The 12237-nt window shown below is 37.0% G+C and overlaps 1 protein-coding gene across 1 annotated transcript in view; it reads right to left on the bottom strand.

The window, feature by feature from the left end:
* Nucleotides 1-12237, bottom strand: part of LOC306805844 (vitellogenin-1-like) — a gene marked incomplete at its 5' end in the record, with an annotated part of 64794 nt that overhangs the window by 40512 nt on the left and 12045 nt on the right. Inside the window, 2 exons of the mRNA XM_079314056.1 lie at nt 1204-1326; nt 1558-1578. Of these exons, the coding sequence (XP_079170182.1) occupies nt 1204-1326; nt 1558-1578 (144 nt within the window). The remainder of the gene's footprint in view (nt 1-1203; nt 1327-1557; nt 1579-12237) is intronic.

Here is a 12237-nt window from a genome sequence, read left to right as displayed (position 1 = left end):
TTTTTCCCAGAGAAGAAGGGAATAAATCTACTATTACCTTTAGCTTAGAACTTGCACAAAAAGTTTGGGTTTTTTTTTTCCTTTTCTCCTTTTCTTGCCTGAAATTGTTTCTGAAATGGAAACTTTTCACAAATTCAGTAACACCAGTAAAATTATGTTGGAAGGTTTTAGAGAACAGGAGTCAATTTTTTGGTGAAGACCCACCCTGGCACACCAAGAGCCATTTAGGCAGGAGTGAAGGAGGAACTGGGGTAAGAACAAGACTGCTTCTGCCTCTTTTCTGACAGGGAAGTTTTCTACTCACCACTGCAGATGCTTGACTCTTATTTCCTTGGCTTTTTTTTTTTCTTCTTTGTTTTGAAATCTGTCCCCTTACAAATGTCATGGAAAAGCAATATTTCCTATCTAGATCTATTATAATTTGAATTTACAAAAATACCTAGTAACAGCAGGCTAATTCAGGCTGAAAGGCTGCAACATTTATCAGACAGTCACCAGTCTTTTTAATCTAAAGTTTTCCATATGCCAAATTAAAGCCTTTAAAAATACCATTTTTCTTCCCCATATACACAAGACTAAGTGGAGTTTGTGTAAAGAAATTGAGGTGTGCATTTCTATACAGTCATTATAAGTAGGATAGGCTGCTGTTGAAGACAAAATTGTATTTCACATAATCAAACCCCTCAGTAATTACTCAGCAAGCAGTAAAATTATACAATTGAGGATGACAAAGAATGCCACTCAGGACCCTTCAGAAAAAAGAAGGATGACATTAATTATGCTAAATATTGAATCACATGCAACTACTGTTGCATGTTTTATTGCCTTTTGTCTGCTGGTTATGAAATCAGTTGATTAAATAATCCTATGTTGTACAGTTTGAAACAATTGGATTGATCCAATAATAAATTATTGTGCATTTCAAATTACATTCCATGGTCTCCCTGAACCACAAAGCAGAAGAAATACTTCAAGCCCAAGGTTGGCTTGAGCTGAGAATTACCTTGCAAAGTGCAAATAGAATTTAGGGCACTGGATAAAAAATAATAGCGTTAGTTACATTATCCCTGAGTAAGCACAACACATGATGAAATGTGATTATTTCACAAAAGCTTAAAAAAGAAGCTAAGTATGATGAGAATTTTTACCTTTCAAATTGGATACATTTTCTTACCCTAATAAGACAAAGTTTTGGCCCAATACCACTTATTTCCACTTTACTTTTTATTTTTATTCCAGCTCTTGCAAGTCCTTTCTCTGGAAGTCCACTGAGAAGTGTGGTTTCATAATCAAATGTATAAACCTTGTTTTCACTGAAATCGGGTTCTGCAAAGAAACGGTTCCCATAAAATATTACACAGAATGTACAGAACATATTAAAATACCTGCATTACAATGTATGGAACAACAACAAAAAAAGATGAATTTGTTCATTTTTGCATTGCACCTGAACAAAATTAGCTGTTGTAAAGCTATATTAAACCTTGATACGCTTTTCAGATTCTATTTTTAATTTCACTCATTATAATTTTATTAGTTGATAGGAAAATTACTTACGGTAATTAAGATGCTGGCTCCCTGAAAGAGAAGAAAAATCAGAGGAATGAAACAACAGAGGAAAAAAAACAATGCCAAAATGTTAATGTATTGCAGTATAAAAGGCTATATCTCATCTTGCACATATAGCATAACACTTTCTAATTATCTTCACTTCTATTTCAGTGCCAGTCAAACCCTTTTTTATTTTTTTAACAACAAAAGAAGTAATAAAATATTTCTTCTATAACTTCTTAAAGTTCATGTCTGCAAGTGAACTATATTTAGATTCTGAAACATTTTCCTAAATATGCAATTTTAAATTCACCAAAACAGATAAGTTAGATACTTACCCCCTAAGGTTAAAACCAGGGCTAATATCAAGCCCCTCATGATGGGGATAAAGTAAAGGTGAATGTGATGGGTTTCTCTTTTATAAAGGCATGTGATATCACATGTTTCTTTTGGCACATTAGTTTGACAAATACGTGTATTCTAGAATGCATATTGATCAATCAAAAAATAAACATTTCTGAGGTCACAAATGCTGACAACTTCAAATCACCTCCTGATTTCAGCCTTACTTTCTATGTGGTTCACCATGTTTGTGAGCCCCATGAAGTTCAGCAGGACACCTTGGCAGGTATATGCTGGAAAAGAGATTTCATTTTAAAAATATCCTGCTTGCAATCTCCCCCCATTTCTCTACATTCTATTTATACAGTAATCCCCCCCTAAATTTAAATTATACAAATACAGTTCCTCCATTATAATTGAAATAATTTATCCTTCTTTCAGTTGTGTCTTCGATCTCCTGATATTTTACTCTTCACAAGGGTCACTGCTTTGGAGACAAACCTTGAAAGTTTACTTTAGAGGAGAATTTGTGGTTGATTTTAGAGGTTTAGGCTTGAAACACCTTTCAGCTCATAGGCATGCAATGAGAAACTGCCTTTGTGTGGTATCTGCCACATCTGTCTTCGCAAGCATATCTTGTTACCCACACCTGGAAAGAAAAAACTTGTCAGTATGACCATCACATTAGCCTGTGGCTAATAGTGAAAGCTTATACTATGAAAACAGGAGGGAAATTAATCTCTTTGTTTATAAGAAGAATCTAATAAGAAGTGAGTTACATTTCCAGCAAGACCTCAGTGAGTTGTGAGAATTGGGAGCTTCTCAGTAGGTTCTCACGGGGCTTTTGCTGCTGTCACTCTTGGGGAAATATATCTAGAATTTCTCATTTATAGCAATAACATTTAGATCAATCCTTTGCAAAATTATGTCAGGAGGGAGTTTGCTCCCTAACTTGAGTTATACGTACTTTTTTGCAAGTGTTTAACATTTACTTTGAATTTAAGCTTGTCTGTTGTTCAAATGATAAATTAAATATCATGTAAAAAACCACCTGCGTACAAAGGTTACTGAGGGGGCAGGAAGGAGAGCTCAGGAATGCAAACCTGGTATTTCTGTGAGGCTGTGGAAGGTGTAACACAGCAAATAGTGCACTAAGGCAGGCAGCCAGACCTTATCCTCCAGGAGGGGAACAAGGATTTCTCTGCTGGTGCTATCCATCAGGGAGGAGAAAGGTGAAACCTAAACCCAGGTCCTGAGTTCTTCACCTTCAGGCCTGAGGACACATTTGCTGCAGACCCCATCAAACAGTCCTTACATTATTGTTTAATTTACTTGTAGTGATGCCACCTGACTGAGGAATAATGGAGTTCATTACTGTGGTGCCAGGGCACCTGAGCTGGAGTCAGGGATGCAGTTGCTTGGTCCTTCTGCTCCATCACTGCTCCACCAAGACTCAAATGTGGGCTCCTTCACTACTCAGACCTGAAATCCCAAGGATTTCTCACTTTCCTTCATGAAGGGAGTGATACACAGTTGTATGGCTAGTCAGATGTTCCCTGATATGAAATCTGTCTAGTAAAATATTTAAATATACAGTAGACATATGAACCACTAAAAGAGATTAATAGTTGTGGTTTTGGTCCAGTGTGAGCTCAGGTGGTGAAAAATTAGAGTGCACACAGATTTCACTTGATGTTTTCTCCTGGGGTGCTAAGTCATGTGAGCTAGGACAAGATATACCATGTTTGTGAGCCCTGAAATTTAGCAGCACACCTTGGTGCTGTGAGATGTAGTCAGGAATTCCTTACAAGCAGTTATATTTTTTGCAGCCAGAATGGAAGTAAATGCACAGCAGCAAATGAATACTTTAAGTGATAACATGCAAAACTCCTGCTTGGATCATCCTGCTTTAGTGACACTGCTCATCAATGCCCCAGCCTGGCCTCTGCACTAATATTGTGCTGTCATATTGAGCTCAACTACCTCCATTGCACTGGGCAGAATGTACAAGATAAAGTTAGATATATACAGAACTGTATGAGAAAGAATATTTATTTAAACAATGTTATCAAAAGCTCATTGAAATACTGTGTGAGGGACATATACATATTAAAACAGAGCCATAGCATTTTTTAAGTTTAATTAAAAGTTTTATAATTAAGGTGTAGCATGGATAAATTAATTCTAAATAGGTAGTGAAAATACTGCATTTCTTTTTTTCTAATGAAGCACACTGAATCTAAGCTTACAATCAGCATGTGGATACCTGATTGCTAAAATAACAACTATAATAACTAAGGTGGTGCAGGCTTGCCATTTTCTCTTCATTTACAGCAGGTACTCTCTCTTTTTAATAACTCCTCTCTACCCAGGCTTGTTTTCTTGGGGGAGAAAAGAAAGTGATCTCAGAATTGTTGTACCCATTATTACTTTAAAGGAGCTGCTGAATGAACAGAGTAAGTAGAGAGGAGACACAGCAAGAGTTTGAGGGTCACAGCACTGAGCTCTAAATCCTTTCTTCAAAGTAGACACATCATTCCAGCTAGTTCTAAGGGAATAAACAGGAGATCTAACATTTTAAGGAAATGGATAAAAGGAGCAAAGGCAAGAGCCACACTTTTTAAAGGCAATACAATTTTTCTTAAACATTCAACAGGTCATGTTAGTGAGCAAGAAAACACATGAAAAATAAATAATCCTCAATCAAACAGGCCCTCCACAAACAATTTCCAAATGCCTAATTTGGTTGCAGAGGAAGAAAGTTTAATATGGACAGAGGTTTTACACAAAACCAGTTTTTCTTTCTTTTAGACATAAATAATGAAGATAAGGAATTGTTAAAAAGCAATGGGAAATATCTTGGGATGCTTTTATTTTAAAGAAGACAATATATGGTGTTGAGTGTTACAGAGGATGTGATGGCTGTATAAGGAGTGCAGTAAGAGGAGGTAGACTGCTTTGATTTTACAGGGCACTTGCACCATAAATGAAACATGAATACAGCCTAATTAACCTGATTAGAGCTATTGCTTCTACACAGCAATTGTCTTTACATAACACATTCTGCTTGAGTAACAGAGTCTTATTATCTGCTGTTGTACTGCCACTGAGCTCTGCACCCTCCTTGTTCTGTATTCACATTGCTGAATTATGGTGCAGTGATGCCATTTCCATCCTGCTAATCTATAGCCTAATGACAAAGCAGAGATTAGCCAAGCATTTCCCAGGCAACCAAAGCAGGTTAAAATAGATATAATCAGTTGATGAAGAGATTTTTAGCCTTCAGAATTCCTCATTTCAAAAGAATTTTAAAATGAAGCTTCACACCTACTTGATATTTAACATTCACTCCTTGAATTTTTTGCTCAAAATATCCAGCATTTGTAAGTGTGGCATAGTCTCCAAGCTAATGTTTGATATCCTCTCCAGAGACATTTTCTAATGAATAAGAATGTGTTCTAGGTTGGGCTAAATTGCCATATGCTGATTCGAGTACATTACAAAGGGATTTTTTTTTTCCATTAGATTGCTTTAAAAAGAGTCTTTTTTTTTTTTTTTTTTTTTTTTTTTTTTTTTTTTTATGCTGGCACACCACCAATGGAGTGATGACTGTGGGAATTGGATACAGAGTTTGAAAACTAAAACAGGTAAAAATGCTATTTATGTATTGTCTAGCTTTTGATGTATGCATGGTTTGAAAGATACTGTTGGTCTAGATCTATATAATAACTGTAGAATTCTATTTTGATAAATTTGCTTTTTGCTAATATATGCTGCTAAAATAAACCCACATTTTGGTGCATTTTGTGAAGTAGCTGGTGGGACTGTTCCTAAGGCCAAGCATGCATTGCCTGTCATTTCCAGATAAAAGAATGAAATTAAAAAGAGGAGTGTGCAATCTAACTCTGACACTCTCAATCTGAAAACAGATTGTTTTGATACAACTTAGTTTTACTAAGAAGCTCAAAGGTTTTTATTTGTATTCAAATATGGAAAACACATTCTGAAGCCTGACAGTCCACCTCTGTGGCTATCATCACTGGCTCATCAGACAGCATACTGATTCTGTGGCTTCAGGATTTCCCCTCCCCTCTCAGGATATATTATTTCCCAAGTCATTCAGCAGGGTTAAATGTTAGACAACTTGCATCTGAAGTTTGAGTCATGTCATATTTGAGGACTGGTGTTTGCTGTGTAATTCCATTGCACTAGAAGATAACTAGTAAGTTTATCTTAACCCTTAGATTCATGGTCACAGAGTGATTAGCTCCTGTGGGTTGGTGCTGGCAGGAAATTGGGTAGCCCTGAAATTCAGCAGTGTCAGGAGCCCACCTCAGTCACGTTGGGGGTGAAATGGTGATGGCACAGACAGGACACACAGAGCTCTGTGCCCTCGGGTGCTGCCTGTACTGCATGCCTGGCTACAGGTGGTAACTCACCTGAGGGAAGAATGTGTAATGTTTATTGTGATGAACTACAAATGTGTAAAGTTTGGGCACTGCTGCAGGGAGTGAGGAGAACCCAGAACACCCTATGTGCCTCAGGATGGAAAGCAGGAAGAGGGAGAACACCTTGTTTAGCCTACTGAGAATCACAACCCTTTTTTCAGGAACAAACAGAACAGCTGCCACTTCAGAAACCAGCCCACGACCCTCTGCCATACTGCATGAGGATACCTTTCTATCCCTGGAGAAACAATGCCCAAGGCAGTGGTGGAAGAATTTTAAAAAGAAGAAAATTCTCAAAGCTTTCATTTTTCTTTGCAGCAGTCAAAATGTATTACACTGCAAAACTTCAGATTGTCCTAAGAAACTATCGAGTTGTAAAAGTATGTAATGATTTCTTGCAATTATTACTTATATTGTAGTCCCACCCAAAATGTGCAAAATTCTCTAAGAATGAAGGAGAAAGCACTGATTTTTTTCATACAAGTCAATATTCTTAGGTATAATGTTGATTTTTTTTTTTTTTTTTGTGTCATGGACCTTCATCTTAGTAACATACTCCCTTTACATCACAGAACCACTGCAAGGACAGAATGGGTCTGGATCATCCCTTTCCAGTGCCAGAGTAACAGATAGGTTTATGGTGTCAGGAGGGAGCTCACTAGGAATTTACTCTCAGTGTGGAATATATGAGGTGAATGATACCTCAGTTTCACAGCACTGGGTCACTGTGACATTGGGTCATGGGTCAGATAAGATAAGCTGTGTATTATTCCTAAGGAAGGAGCAGATAATACCCAGCCAGTTCAAACAACAGGCATTGACTTTACCCTCACAAAATAGGTAAAAAAGGCAAAATCACCCACCAGTATTTAATTAATGACTATGACCTCCAAAGTATAAAAGGCCTAACTATATACAAATAAGAACCTAGTGTGAAAGTTAGTTCAATAATAAATTGAGCACCATGTTTCATCAGTTTAAAAGAAAGTTGCTACATGGTTATTCCCACAACAATATGTATTAATCATCACAATATTTTTTGTATAAGACAGTTATAGATAAAGTAGTAAATGGAACACTGATATTCATACCTGCTTATCAAGGACTGCAGCACTGTGGTTCAACATTGCCCATAAAAATCAGAGGGCAAACTAACTCTTGAACACACCTTTGGCTAAGACCATGAAGATTTAATTTAATCCCCCTAGTATAAAGAATTAAGTCTGAACAAATTTGTATATCCAGGAGAAGTCATATCTGGAGCAGATCCAGGCCTGCTGCCTTGCACATTTACACAACTGCATTTCCTCCCATCTTGCAGAAAATTCCTTAACCCTATAACTGGAACAGTTCTAACACTTATGATAAAGTCTGTCTTTTCCTGCAAGAGGAACATATATCTCTAAAATTCTTCTCTCCGGTGTGGTATGTGCAGCCTTGATGTGTAACTACCCAAAATCTATTTTCAAGACTTTTAAATAGAAGTATAGGAAGGAGTTAAAGGCAGGCCCCTGCTCTCTACTCTCTGTACCCTGCATTGAAGTCAGTGGTATCTGTTCATGGAGTTTAACTGGAGCTATATCTAGTGTATGCTGACACTCATTTGTTCTTCGAGAATTCACTCTAACTTCAGTGCAAACACTCAAGGAATAAAATAGTTCTCAGTATGAATGGGGCTTGAAAATCTGCTCTAGGATGGGCTTCTCTCATAACATTAAAAATGCTATATGAGAACTTCATTTCACCATCCAATTTTTCAACTATTCAATTTTTTAAAAATAATAATACCTAAATTATTTTCCTTTTTCTTGCCTTTGGATAATACACTAGGAAAATTGTTATTTTCTTGGTTTTCAAAGGCAAATAACTGTGAAAGAAAATTCTAAATTTAATTTTCAAGGAATGCTTGTACTGATAACAAATAATATCAATCTCAAAACTTAAATTTGACATAATTATCAATTTTTTAATTCTTCAGAGAAGGCAATGGAATGAAGCCAGAGAGATTCCGTTAATATTTTCTGTAGTTTTTTCTTGTTGGTTTTCCTTACCCCCTAAAAATTTATTGGTAATTCATTCATTAGCTGAATTTCTTCTGGAATAAGTAGATGTAGCTCAAATTAAATGGAATTGGTTCAGTTTACTCCAGCTGTGTATTTAATATTTTACAGATTTTTACATAGGAAGATGTTGGTTGATAGCAACTTCTTGTTTCTCTAGAGACTTTCCAACAGGCAACTAAATTCCCTTGAACTGATAATTAGTGAATAAATCCTCTAATTGAGGGCTTATACTGCAAACAAAGAGCCATAAATACAATCTAGAAAATGGTTGAAGCATTCCTATTATCTTCCCAGAACTTCTGGACACTGTGACAAAAGTGAATGGAAATTTGTCTTCCTCTTGATTTTTAAGATCTTTCCAACTGCAAATAAAACTATTTCAATTCACATATCTGTGAGTTTTCTGAAGTGAATTTTAACTTTACCACTCCATTCCGCATTTTTAAATATATGCAGCATATACCAGAATATCAGGTGTAATAAATATGTGCATTTAAACATACATACATATATATATATTTAACTCCTAATTAATTATACAAATATTTTATACCACTTGTGTTCTTGGTCCAGCTATCACAGACATCTACTCCACAGTGCAGGTGCCAGTGGCTGCCACCTCACACAGAGTCACAGCAGAAGGGCCTATTAACACAGCCAAGACTCTTAACACATGATTTTCGTGTCTGTAAAGCTCAGCTATCTTTCAGCTATCTATTTCAGCTATCAGCTATCTATTTTAATAAACATTAAAGATTTTTTTCAAATCTGCTGATGTTCAGCCTCTCCAGACAGCTCCTGGGTTTCCTGCAGCAGTAGTGTGCTTGAGCAGATGATGGCACTGCCACTGCTGACTTGGAGTTAAATGATGCAATCATTTTAGGTAGAAATGGTGATACTAAATAATTCAGTGTCTTTCTGGAAGGTAGCAGCCCTATAACCTTTCAGATCTTCTCACCAACCAATCTATAAAGAAATGTTGCTAGGAGAAACTATGGAGGAGTGTGGGAGCAGCTCATCTCTCAGGCATAAAAGTAACTGCTGGGATCAGCAAAGGAAAATTAAAATATGAGACATACAGCTGTAAAAGAAAATATGCTCTACATGAAAGCACATCAGCAGCTCCATCTGTAGATTTCAACTCACTCAAGGTGTTGGGAAATGTATGGAAAAAGATAAAAGTGCATATACAAAGACGTAGGCAATGTCTGAAGAGAGGGTAACAAATGTTCTGTCTTAATGAAGCATGGAAAAGAAACCAATCTCACAGTACAGTTTGAAAAGCCAGGCCAGTCACCTGGGAAACAGGAAAAAGGACAGAAAAAAAGGCAAACCAAGAAATAGGCTATCAGCCTAAGCCTCACAAAGCATTCACGAAATGTAAGTACCATAGACTTGTAAGTTAGTGGTTAATAGGCTCTAAAATTGTAGAGCTGTCTATGGCACACATGGAACCACAAGTGTGTGAGCCAACCTTATCACTGAAGATTACTGGAGCAGCAGGTTCAGAGCACATTGAAATGAAGATCATTATAGTGGTTTCTAGATACCTTTCTCTGACTGCAAGGAGCAATTTAGCAATGGGTTTGAAACAGTCTGACTTTCCATCCTGAAGTTAGAGCAAATAAGATTTCATTGCCATTTAATGGGTAAAATTCCTCATGCAGGAACAGTTAGACCTGTGGACAGTTCTTTAAAATGGACCTGGACTGAGATGACCTCCAGCTGTAAGAAATAAGGTGCAAGGACCACAGGTGAAGGCAAAAGGAGGCAGTGTGATTCTTCAGAAACAGTGGGAGGAATATCCCTGAAACAGGCTTGAGCTGCCTGCCATGAAAGGTGGCACAAGGTGTGAGAAGATTTGTGACAACTGTATGGAAGTGCAGGTTCAGAAAAGCAGCCAGGTTTTTCACGAGGGTATACCCTGACCCAAGAGATAAGGGTGAGGATATTTTTTATTTTGCTAAAAAGCTTGAGACATACAAGATGCTGACAGCAGCTTCAGATTGATCTGGAGAGCAGGAAGGGACAATGGACTTCTCAGGGAAGGAGCTGTTCGATTTCTCATCAGAGCACTTTGCCTTCACTGTCACTCACTCTGCTCTTGAGCCTTATGAGATCTTTAACCCAAAACAGGTGGTTTTGTCCTACTAATGAGACTTAATTGGAAACCTATTGTTTTTACAGAGAGACTCTTAGGTCTCCTCAATAGGCAGATCGAAATAACATGAGGGAAAAAGGGATTTAAACCGAAAGAAACGAGTGACATTTTGTCCATGTTATTACCTCAGTATTAAGTAGTTTATTTTTGTCTCTCTGTCTTGGGGAAAAATGGTTTGAATTTGCCCTTGAATGTGAAAGACGATAGAGAGGTTTTAAACAGTTTAGATAAATACACAGTAAAAATTACTCTGGAAACAAATGAGAATAATTTGAAGCTACACAATAAAAAAGATAGAGATATATAGAAAATTCTACTTTTCCATTTTGAAGTCTATTTAATGTACTTCAGATTAGAAGGCTGGAAAAAGGTGTCTACTTCAGTTTCTTATCTGAAGCCAGGAGCAAGTGTACAGCGCAGAAAAAAAGAACCAAGAAAAACTTTTTATTTTTCTCTTTGATGCCTTCACAGATCCTTCAGAACAATATAAAAGAGCTTCAGATATTTTCTTTTTCTTAGTCTTGCACTTCTGGAAGACCCCTGAATTTCATATATTCTGCTTTTTCCAGTTAGCTTTTCTTTTTTATCTAGAAAATTTATTTAAACATCTCCCACCATTTTTAGCTTGCCTCTTGCTTTGTCACATTATAGACACAGTGACTGTCTCAAAGTCAAATGAGGGCAACAATATTCTTCATATGGCTTTTTGCTCTCTGAAAAAGCCCATCCTGCAGTTCTCTAAGCATCTCACTTATATACATTATTTCATGGGGCTTCAGGAAAGACTGAGTAAAACTAGAGAGAGATGAGTACTCCTGTTAGATGCCCAGAGAATGGCAGCTCCATTTAAATTATCCTTTAGATGCTGTTGCCTCCTCCTGTGGTGTTCTGACAGAGATTTGGACACCCCCAAACTCACCTCAGCATTATAGCACAAGGGATAAATGGAAAGTGAAGAGTAACAAATACATAAGAAGAGCCCAAAGCTGGTTGTAATTCATGTGCTGTGGTGGAAGGATGGTGCTCTAAGCAGGGGTAAGGACAGAAAGTAGAATACTGACTTACGAGCTCCACTCCTAAAAACACATTATTGTTTGCTTGTAAAGTACCAGAGACAATACTACTTGAGGTGTATCTGCTTGAAGGAGGTTAACAGGAACACCATCTCTCCTCACATTTCTGTTTCTCATTCTATTTAATTAGGTAAGATCTCTCTAGCAACAATTTATCATAACCCCATTAGCAATCTCTGACAACTGCTTTCTCTCCAGCATTGTTTTCTCTCAATTCTTATGATCAAGAAAGACAGTTCACCGTTTTCCCTTGTTTTCTTCCATTTGTTTTGGTTTTGGTGTTTTTTGTTTTTTCTTTAATGAAAGCCTGCAGTACGTAATGAACGATTGCTGCCAGGAGCACATTGCAACGTGTCTATGTGATGATTATGTGAGTGGTTCACAGTCTTTCACACTCCACAGTATAGAAGAGAGCCTTTGGGGCAACTCAAAAAGTTTTAAAACACTTGATTTCATTCAGGGAAAAATCAAAGAGTTTCACCAGAAGAAATTGTCTTTACACATATAAAAAAATGAAGGTTTCTAAAGGGATCTTTTGGTTAGATGACAGAAAACCTGCATTTTGTAATACCGCAGGGGTTCTTTTAATAAGTCACTGA

The sequence above is a fragment of the Erithacus rubecula genome (genome assembly GCF_903797595.1).
Source record: "Erithacus rubecula genome assembly, chromosome: 10".
Taxonomy (NCBI): Eukaryota; Metazoa; Chordata; class Aves; order Passeriformes; family Muscicapidae; genus Erithacus; species Erithacus rubecula.
This window is presented reverse-complemented; position numbering and strand designations above follow the sequence as displayed.